At 44.2% G+C, this 25,294-nt stretch overlaps 1 protein-coding gene across 2 annotated transcripts; it reads right to left on the reverse strand.

Annotated features, from left to right (window-relative positions):
• Positions 1-825: 825 nt before the first annotated feature.
• On the reverse strand, positions 826-24,456 carry tbx4 (T-box transcription factor 4). Of its 2 annotated transcripts, none has more exons than XM_070829425.1 (9): positions 24,376-24,456; positions 17,281-17,426; positions 16,767-16,861; positions 9,023-9,142; positions 7,585-7,732; positions 2,506-2,658; positions 2,210-2,298; positions 1,847-2,082; positions 826-1,739 (listed from the first exon to the last, which is right to left on the reverse strand). In XM_070829425.1, exons 2-9 carry the CDS (start codon positions 17,422-17,424, stop codon positions 1,087-1,089), a joined length of 1,638 nt encoding a protein of 545 aa, XP_070685526.1. In that variant the 5' UTR covers positions 17,425-17,426; positions 24,376-24,456; the 3' UTR covers positions 826-1,086. The 2 variants fall into 2 exon arrangements, with proteins under 2 accessions (XP_070685526.1, XP_070685525.1); XM_070829424.1 differs by lacking the exon at positions 24,376-24,456 and adding an exon at positions 21,362-21,422.
• Positions 24,457-25,294: the final 838 nt, after the last annotated feature.

Consider the following 25,294-nt stretch of genomic DNA (forward strand, 5'->3'; position numbering starts at 1 on the left):
AGTGGACTCAATGCACTTCCACCCTGCACATCAAGTTGTAGCAAATCTCATTTTGGCACATATGAATAGTGAGGACTGGAAAGAGTTTGGCTGTGATAACTTTACAAATCTGTAATAACTTTTGGACATCGACCCCTGCCCATCCCAGCCAGGCCTGTAATGTTTGTCATACTGTCAACAAACCCCACGAAAAGACCCAAACCACCAATGTATTGATCTGTCACATCCATGGGAGACACTGTGGCACAGTCACTGTCAGTCCTACAGACGCCGTCCTTACATTTACACCGCCATGATGAAACGGGTGCGTTGGTTATATGTTGCAGTGAGATGAGTGTGCTGTGTGAGTGAAGCAACGCACTCGAACTGACAACAAATACTCCATTTGCTCCCTATAAATACTTACTGCCCAGCTAATTTAGTATTGAGAGATGAACTAATGCACTGTTGGTTTTGGTCTTTTCATTGGATTTGTTGACAATCAGAAAAATACAGAATAATGACAATGATCTCATTCGTTAAACTTCATGAAAATGCTTCATCTGAGTGGAGCTCTGCAAGAAGGGATGAAATCCTCAGTGCTCAGTTTTCCCTGGGAGGCCATCGTAGTTCCTCGTTCCTCACTCATAGTTTCATAGTTTACATGTCTTCACCTCTCATTCTCTTCAAGAGCAAGCACAACAATCGTTGATTTTCCCTTATCTATGTTATTGTCAGAAAAATTACCGTCATTGCCACTGAACACTTCTTGTGCCCTTGAACTCACAGCTCTCTCTGACAGCCGTTGAAGCGCTCTTCAAAGTGTTAGAAATCCACTATATCTGATCACAGGCTGGTACACATGCTACACATCTGCATAAGTAAAGAGGAGGTCAGCCACTGTCCACCACACACACACACACACCGTTGTATGTAATAGTGCTTCAGTGAGAATTCATGGATGTAAATGGCTTTGGTGTGCAATTGAGGCAATGATCACGGCTGTAGTTCATTATCATTGTCACCAGCAGCCCACGGTGAGGTTTTGAACCTTGGTGAGTGTCAGAGTTGTACGTTGGACAAAGCTGGTTTCTCCAGTGGTCCACATTAGCTGTCGGTCCAGTGAGTCCCTGCGCTGCTCAGCCCCACTTGGTACTGATAGGATGGATCCCGGATGGATATCGTGCTTTGTGTGGGGTAGGCTGAGAAATCTCTGTGGGGCCGGAGTGGTGACCCCGGCTTCTTGTGGTACAGAGGTGGGTGGCCTGACCTATCTCTGGATCCCAGAACAGCTGGAGAGCAGGATGAAGAGGAGGATGAAGGAGGTATGACGGGCAGGCCTCGCTGGACCGTGGCTGAGTTGTAGACCCCCAAGTCAGCCTGTGGTCGTGACGCCATGGATGGCGTGGGGTGCGGTACAACAGGCGTGACGGGGGCAGTGTTGGTGAAGTGAGCGGTGAAGGGCTGGTACGGGACGCCCTCCACGCTATAGCGAGGGTACGGCTGCATTGTAGCCCACATGTTGCAATTTAGTGAAGGGTTGGTCAGGTCATCTGAGTCCCCTGGCCCAGATCCCGGCTCTGTCTCCATGCCGCCGTACATGCAAGCTTCTCTAGAGGTGATTGCCTCGGCGCAGTACGGATGAGACAGTAAGGACGACTCATAAGAGGGGGCTGAGCGAAAGTAGTGCTCCTCCGAGACGGCAGGTGATGTCTCCAGATATGGACGCTTGCATCCGAGCTCCAGGTGTCGGGCGTTATCTGCAAAGTGATGTAGTTAATGACGTTTTCTTAGAAACCAGAGATTACGTGATGGTCCCGTGTGACTCTACAGTGACTGACTGACTGAAGAGTGGCTGAGGACTCACCTCTGTGTTTGAAGCAGTGGTACAGAAGGCTGGGATCTCTGCTCTGAGGAAAGTGGTTGGAGATAGGATCCTGGGGGTCGGAGGTGGACAAAGGAACCCCAGTCTCATACTGATAGGAGGACAGGACCTGAGGGTGCCCTGTGAGGACTCCTGCTCCCAGCTTCCCTGTTAGGTGGCCATGTGAGGAGATGAGCCTTTGGCGAACCATGTTCTTTGAAATCACCGGATATTCTTTCCTACACATCAGTAGCAATAAAAGAAGGGAAAAGGAATCAGTTTGCCACTTCATGAGAGACTTTCGGTGTGCTAAATGGTGCTATGGGATCGGTTTTAATTTCCTGGTTCTTTTCTGTGTAAACATACCCCTGTATTCTGGAAACGCGCAGATCTCCTTCTTCACTTCCTCGGAATCCTTTGGCAAAGGGATTGTTTTCTATCTTCAGCTGAGTGATCTAGGAAAATTAGATTCTCTTAAGATCTCAGTCTGTTTGGTCTAAACCAAACCACAGGTGTGCTGCGTATAAACCCACCAGTTAAAGTTCATCAGTCTACACCTAGAAACACTCACTATCATTTTTCAGATTTGTAAAACCATGACTTTTGTATTGACTTTACTTTCAGATCTGTGGAATGATACATATTGTGGAAAGGTGCTGTACCTTGTGGTTTTGATAAGAGGTTACAGAGATGAAGGCTGTCTCATGAAAGACATGGGTGCAGTAGGCAGTGTTCTTGGATCCAAAGGCATTGTTTTCATCTGCTTTGACTATGTGTAGCCTGGGCTGGTATTTGTGCATAGAGTTCAGGATGATCTAGGAAGGGGAAGAAAGGCAACACGTTTCATTTTAAACTGTCACATGTATAAAGTAGTCCACTTTTTCCATCATTAGTTTTTCACCTCCAGCAACGGACTTAAAGGGTAAATAAACATCAAGTACACAGCCACAGTGTTACCGTCCCTGACGACCTAATGTACTGAAGATAAGAGAAGAAGCACTGAGCAGCTACAGTGTGGTATGCCCCGACAGGGCGGGACACTCCACATGATGTTGTTCTTGCTCTCTGCACAGTGTCCAATCAATATAGGAGGCTATATAGAGTAAAAAGTCATGAAAAAATGCTTGAAGAATTAACTGTGCAATATCTGTATGTTATACACATTGTGCACATGAGCACAGCAATAAAAGCACTTTCTCCAGGGACTCTTTTCTCAGAAGTGTCCCTCAATGGAAAACACAGCTGCTGCTAGTAAAATCCATAATGGGTATAAGTTAAGCTTACCCATTTCCTCTGGTTAGCTAACGAGCCAGCAGTGACAATAGGCAGCATTATTGTCAATGCTTGCTAACTAGCCCACCTAAATGTAACCGTCATTACTTCTATTAGTTGCAGCTGTGTCTCCAGTATTGTGGGGGGTCTGCTGAGGGTCAGGAGAAGTACAAGTGTGACAACATCTTTTCCCAATTGGCCGTAACTGTGTCCCAGTTTTCTTGTACTGTACAGTACGACTTTTATTCTAATGTGTGCAGTCACTATACAAGAAACCATTTTATACTACCAGGAAACAATATAAATATAATAACATTTGTCAACGGACGTCCATCAACCAGAGGCTCCTCCGTTTCCTGTTCGCACTGAAGAGTGAGGAACAGTGTCAATAACAAACGACTCAAAAGTCAGACAGAGTTAATATTCAGCAGACAGTGTTTGCTTGTCATAGCAGGTAAAGTACAGGTAATTAAGAAAATGAATGAAGGCTCCATTCTATTTAGGTTCCTCAGTCAATCTACCAAGAAAGTGAGTGTGCATAATCACAGGACTCTGAAACTAGAACACTTAAATAATATATATATATAATATAATAAAGAATAAAATGCAGACAACATTACTGCTGCTGTTCCTTTATCCTTCTGATAAAACACTGAAAAATATCGACCATGAAAAGGGCCAGTTTTATAGTACACGTTAATAAATGATTGTGTCTTTGTAAATCATTTTACTTTGTAGCAGTTTATTCCCTGTTAGAACAGTTAAGTACATACATTTCTTGCTTATTTGCTGCTTTAAAACATAAATAATAAAACTGTGTAGATTAGTGGATATTTCATGCTTTATAATGATGGTATGTAGCATGAAAATGGTCCCAGTGTCTTCCCTAAGAAGACTAAAAATAAACACGGATGCCTCACATCATTTTATGATACTTCTTTTTATCCTCAGCGCTTTAAACTGTGCACATCGTAGCATCATAACAGAATATCAATAGAAGTCAATAATAATGTGGGCATCGCATTCTGTGAGTCTGTGAGGGTAAAGATTGCGACTGGTCTACGCGCACTGCTTTTTACAGTGCATTGTGGGAGTTTTATAAGCATTTGGGACATGCGAGAAAAGATTCTGACCACCCACTGAAGTCAGAACCAGTCTGAGACACTTAAAATCCCACCATAAGGTCAAAGTACTTGTAGTGAGTGTTTCTATGCCTTTGTATGATAGTCAGCCGAGTACTTAGCTCGGTGCAGTATGTACCATGCTTGTTACCATCCATTCCTTATCGAAACTGAGCCTTTCAAGAGCAAAGTTGGTAGAAAGTTGTTTAAGAATTAGTCATTGAACAGTTTCTCTGCATCTTTCATCTCCATCCCTCTTGATGTGGACTCTTAAATGTGTTATTGTAGCAGGTAGCATGTGTTGAGCCTGCTCAGTGTTTAGTTTGTTTGGGTGTCTGCAGGTCGGCTCACTAGCATCAGTCGGCAGCCGAGCGCTGTGCTCAGCGAAGCGTTAGCAACAGTAGGGCAGGGTCATCACTAGTCCAGCTCTGTCAGTGCCGATAAGCATCAAGCGCTGCACCTTGGCTCCCCTCCTCATTTGCCAGACACTCTCCTGAGGAGCCTTGTCCTCCAGGGGGCTTCCAAAGAGAGGCAAAGGTTGAACAGGGCACGGGGAGCTGGGCTCCGGTTGAACAATGAATGGGCCCGTGCTCACATGCTCCTGTTGCTGAGGCAGGCTGGAGACAGAGATAAGCTATTGGCTGGTTCACCAGGGGCTCACTGTTGACCTTTGGCTGCTCTGCTGTCTGGCTGAAGTCTGAGGGTGATACTGGAGACTCTTGGGTGACTGAATGCAGCGATCAGGGAGACCTTCCTCAGATCAGTGACCGGCTAAAGAAAATATTTGCTTTCATCTGCCCTGATAAAAAAAACATTCAGGTACGATTATTTGCTTCCACTGACATGTGCTTGAAAGTCTAATAAGAAGATGTAATAACACGAACCAGACGAGAACGTCAGTGTTATTGTAATATTCTGCCAAATCACAAATCATGTCCAATGTTAAAATTCTTTCTGCACGTGGCCACTATCATGTACGTAAGGCTAGGCAGAGATTGTAGTTGTGGTGAATACGCTATGGCTAATTGTGGTTATGGTTAATAAAATGGTGACGATCGGTTTCAGATGTGTGACAGGACTCAAATTCCAGCATCTCACATGAAAGTCAAACATTCACACTCTTACACACGATCCTTCCTGCACTGGTACTGAAGCGTGGTGATGGGCATAACTCGTAAAGGGCAGTGACGCCAGAATCTGCGTAGGTTTACTGGGCTGAATGGCCGTAGTACATGACGGTAGTACATTACTAATGATATCAATGATTCTGGACTGTTTGCTGTGATAACTCTCCATCACTCGTGGGTGAAACATGTCAGAGCCATTCAAGCTGAGGTTCCTCTGAACATCTCTCAGCTTTAAGTGACAAATATACATCCCAGGTCACTACCATCTGTTTGCTATCAGTAGACAGAGGGTAGAGTGTACTGCTGATGCTGAGCAGGTCCGTTAGCGCAGAACGATGGTGGGTGAAGCATTTGATGCGATATAGAATGACGGTCATGGATTTGAAGGACCTTCGGAAATAGACGTCTCTAGGCAGTGTGAGAACCTAATGCTCTGTAAGCTCTGTTCAGAATAAACACATCCATGGTGTCCTCTCCTATATAGACTCATTAGACACAGGCCTGCGCTTGAAAAGGAATCCCTGATGAGGGAAAACTTGTTAATTTCTACTGAACATACAGGGCGGTGCCAGTGAAGAAGAAGAGTTAAATGAGTCCTTCTTATACATTCTGTAAGGAGCATAATTAGTAGTGAAGGGGAGTTCCTTCACTCCACTGTGAGAAGCTCTGCCCTTCCACACACCTCCTGGTCTGGGCGTCATCTGGGTTCTGCCTGGCCTCAAACTTGCTCTGTCCTCATTACTCGCCCTTATCACTGGCCAGGCACTCAACTCAATCTGACAGCAGGCCCCGCCACTGATCTGAGAGGTTATGAACCTAATGAGCCCGCCCATTGATGGGATGGCTTCAGACAAGCTATCCCAGAGTCCCCCTGGGGAGCGCTGCCACAGTCACACTCTTCACCTCCCTCTGCAGCCTCTGCCTTCTCAGTGTCTTTCATTCTTCTCTCAGAGCTCTGCCTGTGAAAAACACCTTGATGATTTGGCTCTTGGTGCACTACATTTTCACATCAGCTGCATGTTTCACAAGTAGTTTGATGATTCTGACAATGAATGTCATTACATTTCAGCGATATGTTGGAGTGTTGGAGGTATACTCCCAACAGGCAACGCTGAGCTTCAGAAACTGGCTTAGGAGCACAATGACTTTTTCACACATGGTTTATCTTTGCTCTTATCGCTCTACAGGGATTTCATCTGCAGAACCCTGTTTACCACATTACATCTTGGTTGTGGACTGTATATTATGGGGCAGATCATCAATGCTTCCCTCATTATGTGCACACACACAGGACTTGATTTGCTTTGGTCTTTTTCTTCACTCTGTCTTTTGCTGGTCTTGTGGTCATCCCACCATTTGGCCCACACTGAAATATTTCACCAGCTGTTGGACGGATTGTTGTGAAACTTTCTACAGACGTGTACGGTCCCCAGAGGATGAACCCTACTAACTTTGGTGACCCCTCACTTTTCTAGATTGATATTTCTGATTTTTGATAAATTCTCTTGACAGCCACTGGATGAATTGCCATAAAGGGGTTAATGCTCTGGGCAGATATCCATGGTGCCCAGAAGATTCACCCTGATGACTTTGGTGATCCCCTGATTTTTCACGTAGTGCCACCAGCAGGTCACTTATCAAGTGAAATATCAGACATTGTTTCACAGAGGATCGATGCTAATCACCATGGTGATCTCCTGGCTATCCTCTAGCGCCACCTGAAGGGCGGCATTTCAGTGATTCAGAGTGAAAAGTCTCAACTGTGGGATGGTGATCCTCCGACTTTTTCATCTGCTGCCATCATCAGATCAGATCAGATTTTCTTTAGATGACTTTTTCTGTATTTTACCCTCATTAGACGGCAACAGTGAGGAGGTAGACGGGGAATGGAGGAGAAAGTGAGGGGTATGACATGCAACAAAGGTCGCCAGCTGGAATCATGGCGGTTGTGACCATGTGACGTGTGCTGGAACCATTCGGGTACACGATCCATGGGTTTTCTGAAAGTAATTTTGTCCATAGATGACAGGCACCAGATGTATTGGAGGGATGTGGCAACTCCACTCCAGTCAGTCAGTCAACATATTAACTACACAGTATTATTCAACCCACTGATTTCAATTTGTAAAATTGAAAGCATGAAACAGCATGTGAAAGCAACCTTTCTTTGAGCACGTCTCGACTTAGGAAGGAAGTACTAATACTCTCTGCATGTACTCACATGCCCGAAAGGGTCCAGGTGATTGTTTGTTAGCTTGAGCTTCTGAAACGACACCAGTTGCCTCATCCAGTGAGCTCCTGTGGCGGGGGAGTCAGGGTGCACATAGAGTCTGCCTGGCATTGCAGGCTCAGCTTTGCCAGCCACCATCCTATAAACAGAGAAGCAGAAGCTGTGATAAAGAAAAGAAAAAGGAATGTAATGATGTCTAGTGGCATCCAACAGCCATGTCTATTCCTGCCCCCACACACACCAGGGCTCCTTTACCATAATGTAGCTGTATAGAGGCGTGGCACAGCACCGCTCTAAACCTCACAGTATTAAATCCCTCAGACTGGAAGAAGGTGGCCTCTGCTAAAACATCATTACTAATTATGTTTCTCCAAGGTGTCGCTGAGGAACACCAGAGCCCACCAACTGCAGGCCATGCTGTGAGTTCAGAAACAAACCACTAGGAAATCACTTCTTTCTGCTGCGTTCTTTTCAACTTTTCCTGGCAAACTCTTTTTGTCCACCCATGGACGAGTGGCCGTGCCAGCTCTAGTGTCATACTGATGGATGGAGAACTGCAATGTCATTGCCTCCAGATAGAGGGTCAACTGGAGAAACACTGAGCCCAGTCCAGCAGCTTCTTTCCTCTTTGACAAGCGTCTTGCCTGTGCCCTGCGGTCAGGAGCCAATTATGATGTGCAGTAACAGTCGGCCATCATCATTAGGTGTGGATCTCACAGGAAATCTTTGGAAGCGCTGTGCAAGAGTTATCCGAGGAATCATTTTCCTCTTTTAAAGGGATGTTATTTTTCCAATATCTCTACATGTCTGTCTCATGGAGAGATCAGTGTCATGGTTTGGCCCTTTGTGGTGACCTGTGGGTTTACAGACTAAAGGCCACGGCCATGGTTGGATTAACATATTAGGAGGCCCCAGAGCAGAAATTTGCACTTGGGTCCTTATTGCGCACAATACAAATTAAAATAATGAATGTCTTGAAACTATATTTTGACGACTCTCCAACTGAGTGCCACATCATTACTCTCAGTAATGATGCAGCCATCTCAGTGGATGTTACACTTCAGTGTTGTAAGTTCCCTAACAAACTTGCACTGACAGTACAGAGGACTTTGGGGCCCCGAGATAGTTGCTGTTTTTGGCCAGTTGGTAACTCAGCCTTGCTCGTGGTGTGAGTTGGGGGTGTGTATTTGCATTTGAATTTTTCTGCTGTTATCTTAAACAATGCAGACGTGTACTAAATAACATTTTAAAATAATTTGTGAACATAATTGATCCATAGCACAAGTAGAGAACACTCATACGCCCGTAGTGTTACTTACACAACAATCTCAAACAGCAGCTCAGCTACCAGAGCAGGTGAGGCTGTGGTACTAGGCCATGAAACAACCCCCAACTAGACGCATTCATGGCTTTGCACTTGCAAACTTACCACTTGTTATCACAGAACTTGTAGCGGTGGTCATCAGCAGGGACGATGTCAATAAGTAGGATGTATTTGGTTTTGGGGTTCATCCCGGTGACTTTTACCTTGTAGCTAGGAAACATCCTCCTGTTGAAGAGCGTAATGGAAAAGTGTTAGAAATGCTCTTAGTCTGTGCTCACATGAAGGCAATACTTGATTCAACAATAGAGAATTAGATTAGTTGGGGCAGCTTAAGCACCTTCTGTACAGTTCCACAAAAACACAAGAAAACAACTGAAATCCGACAGGCAAAGGTTTGACCCGAACTTGTGTTTCTACATAATTGTCAGTTTCCAGTGAAAAAAGAAGAACTGCCTATTCATTCTGCTTTTACTTCAGGTCTGTATTTTGTACTGATGGTCCTGTTAAGAGAGGATTGTGTTGGCTGTTAAAAACACTTGTGTGTGTAGGATAAGTGTAGCATCGTCGCGGATCGTGCAGATTAAGATCCAATTAGCTCACTGAATGCAGCTCAGTGATGCTCTTAAGGGATTGGGATGAGCAAAGTCCCATAGAGATCATGGGACTGGGAGACTAGTTGTGAGAGAAGACGCCTTCTCTGAAACCTAAAATTACCTTTAGCTGCACATTAAGTGGACAAAGCCTACTCCTGCACTGACGACCCCACCCTCCAGGATCCTTGTCTTGACATTGTCCTCACTGTCAAAATCGTACATGTTCTGGCCTGGTCATGATTTGTCTCCTTGCAGGCATTTATTTGGGAAAGGACTGAAATCCTCTCATACTTGTGATACTGAGAGGCCATAAAAAGTATGGGAACACGCTCTATCTTTCATCTTTTAAATGCCTCCAGACTAAAAGACAGAATATGCTAATATAGCACTCAGGGCCATAAAACACATGAAGGGAGCTACCTTTCCTGACCTCTTCTGGGAAACCAAAAACTTTTTTATCCCATCTGCGCCAAAGGAAATTTCGCAAAGGGCTCTGCACCCCTTATAAAGCCCTAAGTGGTTTTTAATGGCACCCCAGACCGGACAACAGTTTAGATAGTCGACTTGTCATTGCTCAACAGGCTGCGGTCAGAAAGGCCTGCAGTTTATCTGTGGGTGCCGCTCACGGCAGAGTGTTCAAACACTGGAGGACATGAAAGCCACGCAGGCTTTCTGGGAGGATGGGCTAGCATTCATACTTGCTGTTGCGATTGGTGCAAATGCCTTTCTTCAAAGGCTCATAGTGCCTGACACCATCTGATCATGTTACTGTAAATACTCCCTCACGTAAGAGAGAGCGAGACGATGGGGATTGAGGGCAGGTAATTTAAATCTCTCTCCCAGGCTTCAAATCCAATCAGGAGGAGAGATCAGTCCTGGTATCATCCTCACCGAAAGACGGGTTAATCTTAGAGGAACATTCAAAGCAGACCTCTGCTCATCTCTGGCTCCACTCACACCGTTCAGACGCAGCAGATGGAGGCCTGTGTCAACACATGTGGCCCTCACATTTGTGTGATATGGCCACAACGACCAAGTGGAGTGCTTCAACTGTGGAAATGAGTCTGAGTCTGGGTCGTACGATGTGCCCGAACCCGAAGCCCGCGGGGGGGGACAGTACAACACGAATACGGGCTTTTGGACAGTCTGTGCTCACAAACAGACAGCAGTAGTTACACAGTTTGTGTGAAACAAGAGCTTGAGAAAACCTGCCTACTTTCTCACCTCCGCTCGCCCGACCAGTTACAGAGTACAGGGGGAGGGTTTTGGGACTATCTGTGTCGGGAAGTTACAAAAATGGTTGGACACAGTTTCCCCGTTCCCACTATCTATAAGGGGGGTGGGTCTTCTAGTTTAGCATTCATACTAAGACTCGGTTTCACAATTTAACTTTATCATTTACACTGTTGTGGTGATCCCTGTAATATGTGCATGCAAATTATTCCTTATTCAGCTTTATGACAGTATTGGATTAGCAGGATTTCTGCATCAGTGTGATGAACAATCTTGTTTTTTGTTTCTCAGTTAAATTTCCAGGTAATTTACTATAGTGCAACATGTGTTTACATTGGAAAACAAGATCCATTGTGCTTTCATCTGTCCTGGCCACCTTGTCTGAGTAGCTGTTCTCACTGCAGTCCTGCTGTTAAACTGTCTGTCAATAATCTGAGACACACGTGATGAAACGTGGTTTGTCGTGGAGCTGCACCTGATAATAAAATAAGAATAATAATAAAACATCTATACAGAAACACGGGAATTGCAACTGTGGACCGCTGATCTTCAAAGGCAGACAACATGAAGGCACACGTACACATACGGTGGTGTGACTAAGTGAGTGAGTTTAAGAGGAGCATGAGAAATGGAAGTTGGAGAGTGTGTGTATGATATCAGTGTCAGGGTGTGTGTGTGTGTTTCTGTGCCCAGCCAGCTGTTTCTCTTAACAATCCCACATGTTTAGGCCCTCCAGTGATCCATTCCCTCTCTGGGAATCTCCAGTACCACGGCGAGATCAAAAGGAGCGTTGGGGGGCAGGGGGGGGGCGGATGATGAAGCGCTACAACCTAGTAGACTCGGCCTATTGTGGGCGCCGGATTCCTCTTATCAAGCGGCCGCTGCTCTCTTGACGGGCTGTGTACAAAGAGGGAGAGTGAGGGAAGAGCTGCGCTGGGTGCTTTGAAGAGGGAGGATTACGCCTGGACAGTGACACTCACAATAACAAGTCTCCTGGGCTCAGCTAGGTGCTGCCTGCGAGCCGACTGAGCAAGTTTCATCTCCGAGTGTTGGGAAAATGTGGGATCCCCTGCGTGACGGCCTGGCTGCTCTGCATCTGTACGTCCTCCCCCGTCACCTCTGCACTGGCTGATCCTGACCCCCCCCCCCACATGCTACAACACTGGGTCCCAAAGGCCTTTCAGACCAGGACACCCCTCTGTTCAGATGCTCTTTTCATGGCCCCCTCTGTCACAAGTATGTCGATAAAGTAGGTTGACTTGTGCGTCTAATTTACTTCTGCACAGACTTTCATGTACAGACGTATTCTGTTGTGTACCAAAAACCTTAAATACATGTTTGTAGCACCCTCCAGTATTACTTACTAGTGTGTTGCCCACAACTAATGTGCATGTCTAAATACACTGACAAATATTTCTACCGCTCACGCTGACATTTGTTACTTGTGACCATCGTGCATGTGGAAAATCCACAAGGAGGAAAGTGTGCTGTTACCATGACGACTGGAAAGAGTGAAGTGTTGTGTCGCCATTGTTAGCTGCATCATAACCGCAGATTTAACACCATTCTTTTAATTATGTTTGAACCAGAGGCCAAAGTCTCTCCGTCTGCCCTGACATGGAACCACAACTTCTTCCCCCGGTGATGCGCTCACAATGTGCCATTAGACTGGTTCCACCCAAAGACATCATGGAGCCATAAAGAACTTTATTTAAGTCATTTACCGTAGAATCCTGTGTGATTGGGGTGTTATTAGCTGCATCGCTTTGTTATGAAGAACATAAAAACGTCCCATTTCTACATATTTCCTGAATATATCGAATAAACGTGCACACTTGTGCCCAGTTTCTCCGTCTTTAATAGAACCAAACTGTGGTCGTGAAGATCTCAGCTGTTTATCTTCTTTTTCTCTGGGTGTAACAGAACACCTCATTAATTATCAAGAATTTGTCAGTGCTCACAGGGTCTAATCTATTAGAAATCTGCTTCTTAGGGACTTTGATGCTGTGCTTTTGAATTAATCTTTCTGTCCAAATACTTATAAACTCTCCCACAACACATCCCACATGCACAAAGTTCAGACACGGCTGAAAGCATCATTAAACTAAAGTAAAACTGACTCTGCAGTTTAGTCTGACAGTCAGTTCATCATTTAATGTTTAAAATGATACACGTAACATTTAACATTTTGACATGGCTGTGAAAACGTGCATTTCAGCCCCTCACTTCACCCCGGCCATCGCTCCACCCACGTTTCACGCTTCCCCTTAACCTTTCACCTTGCACTTCTTTATCTTTATCTTTGATACCCTGCTTCACACTCTCCCTCCTTGGTGGTCTTTATACTCTGGGTTCGAATGTAATTTGTAATGTAATGTAACACATCGTACTTGGTAGCTGCAGCTGCACATGGAACATACGGGACAACTGGACTTTTCTCATCCTTTCGCTGTGCTATCCAAAGCTGAGCTCCAGTGTTATTGACACGATATGAATGAAGACAGACTTCTGCCAAACAAAATGCTCAGAATGAATTCCAGCCTCTGGTGTGGGGCTGAACATGGGCATTGCTTCATTTGAAAGGGTCACAAGCCAAAAAGGCCAGAAACAACAGAGCTGAATGATATATTATATATTATCTGTCTCTAGCAGCGGTGTTGCATCGCCGTGTCTTCGAAGATTAGCTGTTGAGTCAAATGTTATCAGGAGCAAAGGGAATGACAGATGCACAGAAACCAGCCCCAGTGTGAGCTGCTCGCTCCGCTCTGCTGCTCGTTGGCTCTGAGCTGAGGTTTACACTAGACGCTGCTTTAAACTGACCAATCACACATCATACGGGATGTGACACAAAGGGACATCATTCTGTGTGGCTGGACGCCCGCTAACTCTACTTATGTTCAAGATGTCAAGCCAGTCATTAAAGAAGAAACAAATTGGGATACAGCCCTGCCGAAGAGTCAGCCTTTGGATATCAGGTGGTTCGCTCATACAGCCTCTCAGCAGACGTGCACCCAAAGAAACCATTGTGCTTTTTCAGCTAGCTGATGAGCACCTGTTTGCCGACATTAAACTAATGCTTTGGTAGATTGCAGGTCTTCAAAGATTACTGATAAGGCTGCTCAGCAGACTACAGACTGCTCTGACTGTTTTGGTGTTGTGCCAAATGTCCCTATTATAATAATATAATGTCCCTGCCACTTACAGGACGAGACAAATCTAAACTAAAGCTAAGTGCAAACAAAAGTTCTCTGTCCAGGGAATCTCAGCCTCACCAACAATGGTTGACATGAATGTAAATGAAAATGTTCTGTTTGTTGCTAAGAGAGACATTTCCAATCTGAGAAATGTGTAATGGCATGTTACCTGACTTTTCAGTGATGTAATCCTAAAGACTTTCCATAAATACCAAACAAATGCTTGCTTTGGATTGTCTGACTGCTGTCCATTGTAAAAAAAAATTCAGTCTGAACTCGTGCTACATTGAGTTCATGTGGCGTTCCACAGGGCTCAGTCCTTGGGACAATACTGTTTCTGTAGACATGTAAAACTCTGTTAATTAGGTAGATTCTTTAAATGGGATGTGGTCTACGAATGATGTTGCGAGATGTAAAAAATAGTTTAATGCCATCTCACAAGCATTGATTTGGTTCCTATTGTTCGTGAAGTTCAGCCATGGTCAAGACTCAGACCTCTCACTCACTACTGAATAGATTGTTGTGATCTTTTGTACAGACATTCATGGTAATCAGAGGATGAGTGAAAATGATCCCCTGACTTTTCCTCTAGCGTCACCATAAGCTTCATATTTGTATGAATGTAATATCTTGGATTATGTCCAAACACTTACCAAACTGATGCCATTCCCATCAGCCTTAGCTTTGTGTTTACTGCTAATTATCAAATGGTAATGTGCCAACACGCTTGTCTGAGACATTATAACTGCTATACATCAGCATGCTAGCGCTGCATGGTGCCGTGCTACTAGCACACTGATGTGACTGAGCACAGTCTCTCAGACTCTCAGGCTTGTTTGCTCTGAGATTTTAAGGCTATGGCCACATTTCTGACTCCCTTGTCATGTACTGTCATTGTCATATTTTCCCTTTTTTTTCTGCGCTGGCTTGTGAGGCTATAAAATATATAACTAAGTCTGTTAAATTGTTTAGCAGTTGTTTAATGATTTGTCATCTGGCTCTGATTACTAGCTAAACCAGTCAGACTTTTAGAAGGTATCAGTGGTTTCATTACTGCGGGATAACCTGAGCCTGGTTCACATGATCAGTTTTTCTACATTTTCATCTGAAAGGTGTTCACACGTACAGGACGTTGTGATTTCCCTGCTCACACATTGTGTTTAATGCAAAGTTATGTTGTGTTTTATTGGGCTGCTACAACGTTCTCATTGCTGCAACAGATTTCAGTGTGATCCAGTGTCGTCTGCCATGTTCACACAGTGAGTAGCTCTGCATGCACTATTCATAACACACTTGAATAATTCAGTCTGGTGTTGATATCATTTAGTGCTCAGAGTTCATTTTCAGAGCTGTTGCTTCTGGAGGGTGAAGCCAGTTTGTGTGACCTTCAGAGTGTGTGCTGCAGACTGACTGGAGGTAAACCCAGACAGGTTTCCCAGCACAGCTGCAGCTGAACCGCTGCACAGCCCTTCAAAGGGCTTTAAGGATTCAGAGCCCACTTCATCAGCTGGACAAGGGAAAGCCCATCTCTTACAGTTGTGCAGCATTAAGGAAAAATGCAGTGACCTTTTACATTTTTTTACTGAAAAAAAAAAAAACATCCCATGAGGAATGAGAGGCGGAGGTCGATTTGAGAGTGTACTCATTCTCTGGTTAATGTCCAAAGGCCTCACTATCTAATCCTCAGGTCGCATTAAATCCAACAAGTTGAGCAGTCATTTGTGTTTTCAATTATGTAGTCGGTGCTGCAGGAACTCTCTGTCTCTTCCTGAAAGACAAAGTTATAACTGCTATCTGTTACTATTAGCTGCCTAAACAGATGGTCACAGAAAGCTAAGATTCTCATTTTGAGTAATGAATCCATCACTGGAATATCAGGTCCTCTGTAATCACAAACCACTACTTTAATTTTTTTTGCACTGAAGAATGTGAGTAACTTCTAATTTATTATGTGACTAACAACATGCAGCGGTTTCCAAGTTTCTGTTGAAATCTTGGTGAAAATCCAGTGAAATTGTTTTCTTTCTTTTCCAGCCACGACATCAGTGAAACTCCGGTGTTGGAGCATGTTTTTATTTGTAGCCACTTTGTGCGGTGTGTGAAATATCTAACGATTCATCACGAGCAGCTGTGGAAAGTAACAAGTACATCGATTCAAGTGCATTAAAATGAGCCCTGCTTTGTCCTGCTCCAACATTAAAGTGCTCCCCACGTGTTAAATCATCATCAGTAAAATCATACTGATAGAAATACACAATGATGGAACAGTGTGCAAAACAAATAGTTTGACTTTTTCCATACTTCAGATAAATTTTGTTGCACATGCTTTTATTTCTACAGAGTATTTTTACGGTGTGGTGCTGCTTTTTTTAGTTAAATCTGAAAGATCTGAATATTTCCAGCACTGATTATTAAGCTCATTTATAATAATGGAATTAATTCACGAGTTAAAAACACACATCAACATTTCTGTCACTATTTTTCAAACAAAATGCAAAAAATCCCTTCTTGGTGGTGGTTTAGAAACATGTTTAACCCTCGTATGGTGTTCGGGTTTGTGGACCCGATTTCATCCGTTTTTATGTTCTTTATCAAAAGAAAAATGATACGATTAATAATTTTTCCAAACTCAGACTCATCTGAGTTTGGAAAAATAATTAATCGTATCATTTTTCTCTTGATAAAAAAATGAAAGCGGCTCCCACAGAGCTGAACACCATTCAGGGGTTAAATAAAGAATATCCATAACCACCCATTCTTAACCTGAAAATAATGAACACCTCTCCACCTTGAACTGTGATCAGAAGGTGTGTTTGCTGCTTTACTAACCTGCCTGCTTTAGTAATGATCATCTCTGTGCCGGCCTCATGGAACTTCTTCCACAGCTCCCTCTCATGAAGAATCACCTTGATGTTCTCAATGTTCTGCCACAGAGCAGAAAACTGGGTCATTTAATATAACACGCCACAGAACAACATATAAAATCACCTGCAGCTCACGTCAAAGTTAAAATCCAAACTCCAAATTTAATTAATTTCTGATTGAAGTGTTTCTTTTGTTTTGATGCTTTAAATTAATAGAAATCAAAGTACAACCAGTGAAAATCTGGCTTCAGGTGCTGCTGGTGTAATTCAGTCTTTAGTGTAAACAGATGTTTCCACTCTTTCTTTGTCCACTGAACCTTGTGAGGAAACAAGTTTTGATTTATTTTTATTAAAAAATCCCAATCAGCATGAACATTGAATTAGGTTCAAGCTCCGTCCACATTTCAGCGGCCACGAGGAGCAGCTGTGTGTGTGTGTGTGTGTGTGTGTGTGTGTGGACTCAGGCTCTCTGTGGGTACCTGGTTGGGCTCGCTGGAGCTGGGGATGGTGGGAGCTGTGGACAGGCCCAGTCGCGGCTGGTCTGGAAGGAGATCCGCGTCCCCGCCCGTCTGGGCCCGGCTCAAACATTCATCCGTCACAGCTGAAAGCTTCTCCTGCAGCATCTCTGCAGGATTAGAAAAATACTCAGCTGTCAGACGTCTCAGTGAGGAGCTGTGGAAGCAGAGAGAAACAACCACGGCACATCTGATCCGGCATGTGACACTTTTCAGATAAAATGTAGACCATAATATGAATCAGACACTATGTTCAGTGTGAAGCCGGCATCGTGCTGCAGGTCTGTTGCTCTGCTCGTGGCTCGTAAACAGGAGCTGCTTGTAGCTTTGGACCAGCAGTGTGAATGTGAAGCTGCCCAAATGTACTGAGCAGTCTTTACTGATAATACAGACAAAATTACCATCACCATAATCAAGACTGTAAAAGTGACCTTTTCCTAAATATAATTATATTAATTATGTATGAATTTTATTTTGTTAAATTCTTTGCGTTTTCAATTTTTCAATCTTTACATAATTTAATATTTAGAACTCTGGATCTGCTCCCTCATACCTTCTCCTTGTTAAAACACCTTTTCAGATTTATCCACAGTATTTTATTTACCACACTCACATTCAGACTGTTAACTCACTGTATCGTTGTGTGAACACTTTTCCCTCCTGCTCAGTGAGAAGAAGCCTCTAAAGAATAAGTGTTGGTGAGTCGACCAGGTTTTAAATGGAAATGTGAGTAATGTGGGGGTAAAACGTCCCAGCAGCGTGTGGCCGTCATCTGGCACATTTAAAACAGGCTTTTGAATTTAAACTGAAAAACCTAATATTTAATTGTTGTATATAAATTCACTGCCCTCTCTGACATGTTTGCTAGAATTAAAAATGCCATTTCTCACCGTTAGCTGCACGTGTTTGGGCCAGAAAATAAATTCCTTGAATTGCATTAATAGACCAAGAATTAAAAGAAGAATTAAAGATCCTCTGAAGGTAAAGTGAGAGTGTTTGAGCTCGGTGGGACACCAGAAGCTGTCGGTGAGAAAATCTGACAAAGTCGCACGACGGCGGAAAAAAACTTCAGTGGCATTTAGAGTGACTTATTATTGGATGTCGACGTGAAAAAGGAGTTCAGTTGAACTTGAAGGGAAACCTTGAACTCAAGGTTCACATGTTCAGTCTGACTGACGTTTTGAAGTTTTGAAATATTGCTGTTCACACTATTTGTCCCCCGACTCTGCAGCACGTCATCATTTAAAAAGGTTCATTTAACAGGATAAAAAAATATGAATAATACACAATCAGTGATCACGTTTTAGATATAATCAATGTTAACACAGGAAATTCAAACACAATATAAAATCAGAGGTGATAAACCGTCACCATTTAAATTTCATCTCTTGTAAAGTTTGCATCCGTTTGTCCAGCTGAAGTCAAAAGCTGTTTTCATAGTGGACATTGTATCCCATCATGCACTGGGGCAAACTTCTCATATCCGTTCAGCAGTTTTGTATTTGTCTGCTCCTCTTAGACACGATTTTGTACTTTGAGATTTGTGCCTCCAAATGTAAAGTGCATTATAAATAAAATGTATTATTATTATTATTATTATTACACGATGGGGCGGCTGTGGCTCAGAGGTAGAGTGGGTCGTCCCGCCGTCAGAAGGCCGGTGGTTCGATCCCCTTCAAGTGTCCTTGGGCAAGACACTGAACCCCAGCGTGTGTGTGAAAGAACACTCTCCTCCTGAATGAATGATGTGTGAATGAGGATGTGATGCTAAAGAGCTTTGAGAAAGACGCCGTACGAATGCAGACCTTTTAGCATGAGGTCACAAAATCCTGCACATTTTTTCACTTTGCTGCACCGTCTCCTCCAGTATGTGGAGAATGCCGGCACCTCATCATGATCCCGTCTGACCATGATCCCCTCAGCCCGCACAGACGCCACGCTGTTTATTCCAGATTTGTGGAAGAGACTCTGCTTCAGAGCCGCAGCAGCAAATCACAGCACGCTGAGGTCAAAGCTTAAAAATACATCTAACTGGTATGAAGAAGTGTGTGAAATATTAAACACTGACACCAAGTCATTACCAATAATTCAATAATAATAATTCCCCCCATGCAGGACAGGGATTATAGTCAGTTTAAAACTAAACGGACCTGGTGAAAGTAGCACAGAGCTGCTAGTAAAAATGGCGGCTGTATTAATCCATGTCATTATCGTGAGCCCCCCCCGCCCCATCTGTCCCACCTGCAGATTGTCATTCACACTGCTTCATAACCCCCCCGGCTGTGTCTGCGTCTCATCCTGCTGCTTCACGTCTCAGACTTTCTGTTTCCTTAGTGCTGAACCACCGGACACTAACAACCCGCTCGTTTCTGCTTTAAACACGTCTCTTTTCTTCTCGTGCATGAATTTCACATCTTCCACATCATGGTTGAGCTTCTGTGTTTCACACTGACCACAGCTTCTTATCACTCTCCTATAACTTTATAGTGTTCTCACTTATCTTTACCACCAATCTGAGGCAAAAACTGCGTAAAGTCCTGCATGTCTGAGTAAAACCTGTTGCTCTCCTCTCGTGCCCCTGAGAGCTCCTCCGGCCTGTAAACACAGAGCGGCCGCTCTCTCAGCCATGAAAGTCCAGTGTAAACTGATGGAGACATTTGTGAAAGCTAATAAAGATAAGAGCCGACAGGGAAATGGCCACAGTGCCTTTTTTGACGGTGTGAAACTGGGCCTGTTTAACCAGAACCGCTGACTGTCTCTGTCACTCTGGACACTCAATCTGAAAACTATTCAGGGTAAGTATTCCTCCGTACGCTGTGCCATGTTGAAACCTGTCACCACTGTTAAAAAAAAGAAAATAAATGAGCACAGAAGTTGTGTTGTGCCATTAGGGAGCAGCTCGTGTACTTTCAGTGCATTAAGATGTATTTGAATGTGTCAGATGGTCACAGGGAGGCCGGTTGGTGCCTGATGTTTGTACTGTAGGAAAGGTTTCTTTAAATGAATCTGCTCGTAAAACATCACAGTGAATGTGGTGTCTGAGCAGCCGTGATGAACAGTGTTGGCTGTTGATGTGTGTGTGTTAACTGAGACTGCTGTGATAAATTTCAATCTGCCGCCATTTTGTGTCTGCAGCTCTGATGCATGCAGAAGGCCTGAGCATCAACAGGAAGCTTCATCAACGACAAACACTACGAATTATTAGATGGTGACCCAGGCAGGTAAAACACTGATCCTCCATCCTCTCTAAAGTTTTTAATTCCTCCTCAGCGCAAAGAAAAAAACTGCATTTGGAAAATCCCCATAAAATGACAGAATAATAGAATTATATTAGAGAGATTATGTGTGAAAGTGTGAAGGCCACTGGCACAGAATAATAACCTGTGGTGTCCTTTAGCCCCCCAACACCGCCCTCCATGTTTGAAAAATATTTTAAAAGTACAGTAATTAGCACCATGAATTTAAAATCACATTTTTATATATTATATGTGAATATAAATAATATTCACACCATCATTAGTTTTTTTATTCGTTCCAATCTGCAGCTGCTAACAGCAGCAAGCTGCAGGCCAACATTTTAGCAACATGGTGGAAAAGTACAGTTAGAATTATGTCAAATAAATAATAATAATGATAATAATTATTATTATTATATTAAATAAATATGATCATGCTCTTATGGTTGTAGCCGTAATCACAGGATAAACCTACACCTGTAGATTAGAACATCTGTCATCATTTATTTCTCAGCTTATTAACAGAGTTTTAAAAAAGACAAACCAGCTCCATCTGAAAACAGCTTGTTGTTCTACAGTTGTGGACCTCCGTCACATCCAAACCCCCCCACATCAGACCGCAGTCGGGGGAGTTGGCTGGTCTAAATATCGCAGCTGATGTCCCTCACAGGGGATGTCTGTCTGTCTGCCTGTCTGTCTGTCTGCCTGCCTGTCTGTGACCACACAGAGCTGTTTACAAGCACGCAGATAATCAGCAGATAATCAATTAATCCTGCAGCTGATCAGCAGCGGACGTGTCTCTACTGTACCTCATGCATTCAGCTATCATCTGCTTAAATCCATCCCTGTGCGCGCGGCTCCGTGTCCAGCCTGGAACAGCGGGGTGTTTCCCTTCCCACGGAGGCTGCACGTGGCCGTGAAAACGCCTGCTCTCACGCGGGACTGTGGACCGTGGCTGTCCGCTGGGAAGTGTCTCTGCGCCGGTCAGCTCTGCTGCCTTAGTGCCCTTCAGCTTCTGCAGCACCGAGCTGCCTTCTGCGCCTGTGCAGCGCGCCTCTGAGCCCTGGGGGGGGGACCTCAGTGGGGTGTTTTCTTGGAATCACATACACACACGCACGAACGCCCACACACACACACACACACACACACACACACACATACATTGCAACACGTTGCCTCCATGCAGTCGCTCAGCCCCCCTGATGTGTGACAGCAGCGGGGGGAGAGACCGGGCCGGCCCTGACGCTGCAGCGGGGGAGCAGAGCCTCCCAGGCGGACAGAGCCTCCTCTGAGCCTCGGTAACATCCAGGCACTGGACACCAACACCCCCAACACCCCCACCACCGTCTGCATGTAGTATCTAACTGTGGTGCACAACATGCACCTTTACCGTCCATGCCCCCCCCCCTCCCTCTGTGGGACCGACATTATTTGAACATTACAGTGTGATTGTGTGCACATCAGTCCGACAGGTCAGCGGGCTGGAGGACACCTCAGGGAGCCCCCGGCTCACCTGGACTGATGCTGACACTCCGCGTTAGAGGGAAGCACAGCTGTGGCTCCACAGATAGAACCACCGACAGCAGTTATTACAGGGGGGGGGGGACATCACACCTGAATAACAGAGCCGTCCTCACCAAGAAGACAAGGCTGTGACTGCCCCCCCCACCTCAATAATTAGGGTATTTTTTCAGGAATGATTTACCCCCAAAACGGGGTGTTGCCTGACCAGATACATATATACATATATATATGTGTGTGTGTGTGTGTGTGTGTGTGTGTGTGTGTGTGTGTGTGTGTGTATATGCATATATATATACACACACACACATATATGTGTGTGTGCGTGTGTGTATAACATATGTGTTATGTATATAAATATATATATACTCACACACATATATAAGTTTAAATATATATATATATAAACCTATGTGTGTGTGTGTGTGTATATATATATATATATATATACGCACGCACACACATACATATATATTTATATATAGTTATATATATGAGTATATATATATTTATATATAAAACATATATAGTTTATATTTATAATATATATATATAATACACCAACAACCTATACTATATATCAAAAACGGTCTGTAATCCGCCTAAAGAAATAGTTCCCCTGTCCGTCCACACAGCGCCCTAAAGGATCAGTTTAGTAGGTTTACAGAGTAAAATGCAGGAACAAGGAGCAGCGGTAAAAATTATTAAATATTAATTATTCATTTCCAAAGGAGTCTTTTATAAAAATGGCTCCGTGTAGTTCCCGTGCAGCAGGTTTTAATGGGCCAGTTTTCGGGTTTCTCGCCCTCCCTGGGTGCTGTGTGGTGTTTACTTGGTACCCTGTACATTCACCGTTCATCCTGGATTCAAGCTCTTTATTGGATCACTTGTTGGTCTTGGAGTTTTACGGTTGGACTCAGAACTCATTTACAGGGAAACTTTGAAGAACCGCAACAAAGGAAGCTAAAAGTATTATTTTTGTCTAACAGCGGGGATAAATATGACCCTAACTAATAAAAGATGGCTTCATTTAGAGAAAGAAAAGCCTTGTAAATTGGAGGTTTGTTGAAACATTGTGTAAACGCAGTGTTTTCGCAGTGAAGGCTCGTTTGGATGCGTTCATGCGTCTCTGGCTCCCTCAGAGCCTCTCCAGCCTCTCCAGCCTCTCCAGCCTGAGCGCGAAACCTCTGGGAAATAATATTCAAGAAAGTCCTGACAGCGGGTCAGGCTGTGGCACGGTGCCCGTGTGTGTGTGTGTGTGTGTGTGTGTGTGTGTGTGTGAGGCGGAGGCCGCTGTGTTTGCAGGTGAAATATGGTGGTTTTGTGGTTTTGCAGTAAATGAAGCGTGAAAGTGCGCCAATAAATCAGGTGCCAGTGTGACTTCATATCTGTTGGTGACATGAGCGAATGAACGGCCACCGTTTGTCATCTGTGTGTGTGTGTGTGTGTGTGTGTGTGTGTGATAGCTCTACTACGACTTTCTCCAACTGCTGAGAAATGGAGAGAGGCTGCTTTATTCTCACACACACACACACACACACACACACACACACACACACTCAGCCTGCCTCAGTAACACTGTAAACATCCTCTGCACCGCCATCTGAGCTCCGTCCATCAGCCATTTCTCCTCAGGTTTTCATTATTTTTCACATTGCACCTTTAATGTGCGCGCTGATCGGACTATTGGCTCTAGAATAACACCTGGGGTGTGTTTAGCTGAGAGCACTGATGTCTGTCCACACCACAGAAGCTGTGCACAAGCCTTCACTGGGATGTGGCTGCGTTTGTCTCCATAAGTGCTCTTATTCCGTCAGAGCCAATTAGACAACCAGTCTAATTAGCCAGAACGCAATCATAAAGCCTAAACTCATTTGGAGCTTGTAAAATCTGGTAGATTCAGCGATTTGCTCATTAGGGAGAATTATGGGCCTCACACCGCCCAGCTCTAATAATATCAGAGCATGTGGCAGCCCAGGAGATGAATATTTAAATGGCTATTTCCAAGCGTGTCACACATCCTGTGGTCACAAGGCCACAGCCTGTGGAGGCACTGCAGGTGTGTTAGATGTGTCTGTTTGCTCACTAAAATCTTAACATGCACCAGTGAAGCAGAAAAAGTCCTCTCATGCTCACATTTGACCAAATTAAGTACTTTTGCTTTTCATTTTTGTCAGGCTTCAGCTGCACCAGACTCTGTGCAAAAATCAGCAGTTTTAAGAGGGAGAGAAAAAGCATTCGAATGAGGAAGCCAGTGGTGAGTAGTTTGGGACCAGTGTTAGAGGTCTGTCTCTGTTCTTACCTCCTGCTTTGCTCTCTGTCAGCCTGACCTCCGGCTCCTTCAGTCTCCTCTCCACTGGGGGAACGTCAGTCCTCACTGTGCCAGAGCCATGCAGCACCTCTGCAAGTATCTGCTGCAATCTAAAAGTTAGATTTTTTTTTTATAGCAGCAGAATTGAGCTGAAGTTCTGGAGGGGAATTGAACGTCCGCACACTCCCACCATCACGTGGTCGGAGCAGGAGGAGGTTACAGCTGCAGTCAGTCTGACACCAGAGTTGGAAATATGACTTCCATTTGGTGATCAGTGGAAGGGAGACAAACGCCAGGATCCTCGGGACCCGGCTCTGCCTCCAAACTCTTATTTAACGCCTCATTTTATGTCCTGTGACTTTCATTCAGCCGTCCATCAGTGCGCTAGTCACTCAGTTCAGACAGAAAACAGTGTTCATGCAGTTCACTCTGTAGGTTAATCCTCCACTCAGCTGCTTTGCATTCTTATCTAATATTACAGGCCCAGAACAGTTCACACAGCGTTGTAAATATTCCACTGTTGGACTATTGCTGTGTTTCACGTTAAGACTCAATTCGGTGATTTTAAATAAACTGTTCTTCCTTCCTGTCCGGACTGATAGAGTTCAGCTAAATAAGACATTTTAAAATCCAACCAGTTCTCTCAGCAGTGTGCGGTCACACGGCTGACAACACAGCGACGTGGTTAGAGGAGTCCACAAAATGCAAATGTGATTTCAGTTTTATTTTACTGAGACATATTAACATGTAAAACCACAATATGTAATACATTTAAAATTGTAAAATTTTCAACAAGAGTGAAACAAAGCGCCGAAGATGTCAAATGATTAAATGTGAGAATAGTGGACTTCATGTTGATGATATCAGAGACAAACACATGTGCTGTGTTGCTCTATAGAATAGACTCATT

This window comes from Pempheris klunzingeri, chromosome 4 (assembly GCF_042242105.1).
Source record: "Pempheris klunzingeri isolate RE-2024b chromosome 4, fPemKlu1.hap1, whole genome shotgun sequence".
Lineage (NCBI taxonomy): Eukaryota > Metazoa > Chordata > Actinopteri > Acropomatiformes > Pempheridae > Pempheris > Pempheris klunzingeri.

Bases quoted from the DNA above. Each gene is read 5' to 3' on its own strand.
- tbx4 (XM_070829425.1), bottom strand. From the start codon at position 17,424: ATGCTGCAGGAGAAGCTTTCAGCTGTGACGGATGAATGTTTGAGCCGG. The intron at 16,862-17,280 runs GTACCCACAGAG...GCTCTGTGGCAG, and splicing joins GCTCCAGCGAGCCCAACCAG to AACATTGAGAACATCAAGGT. The intron at 9,143-16,766 runs GTTAGTAAAGCA...GCTCTTCAACAG, and splicing joins ATCATTACTAAAGCAGGCAG to GAGGATGTTTCCTAGCTACA.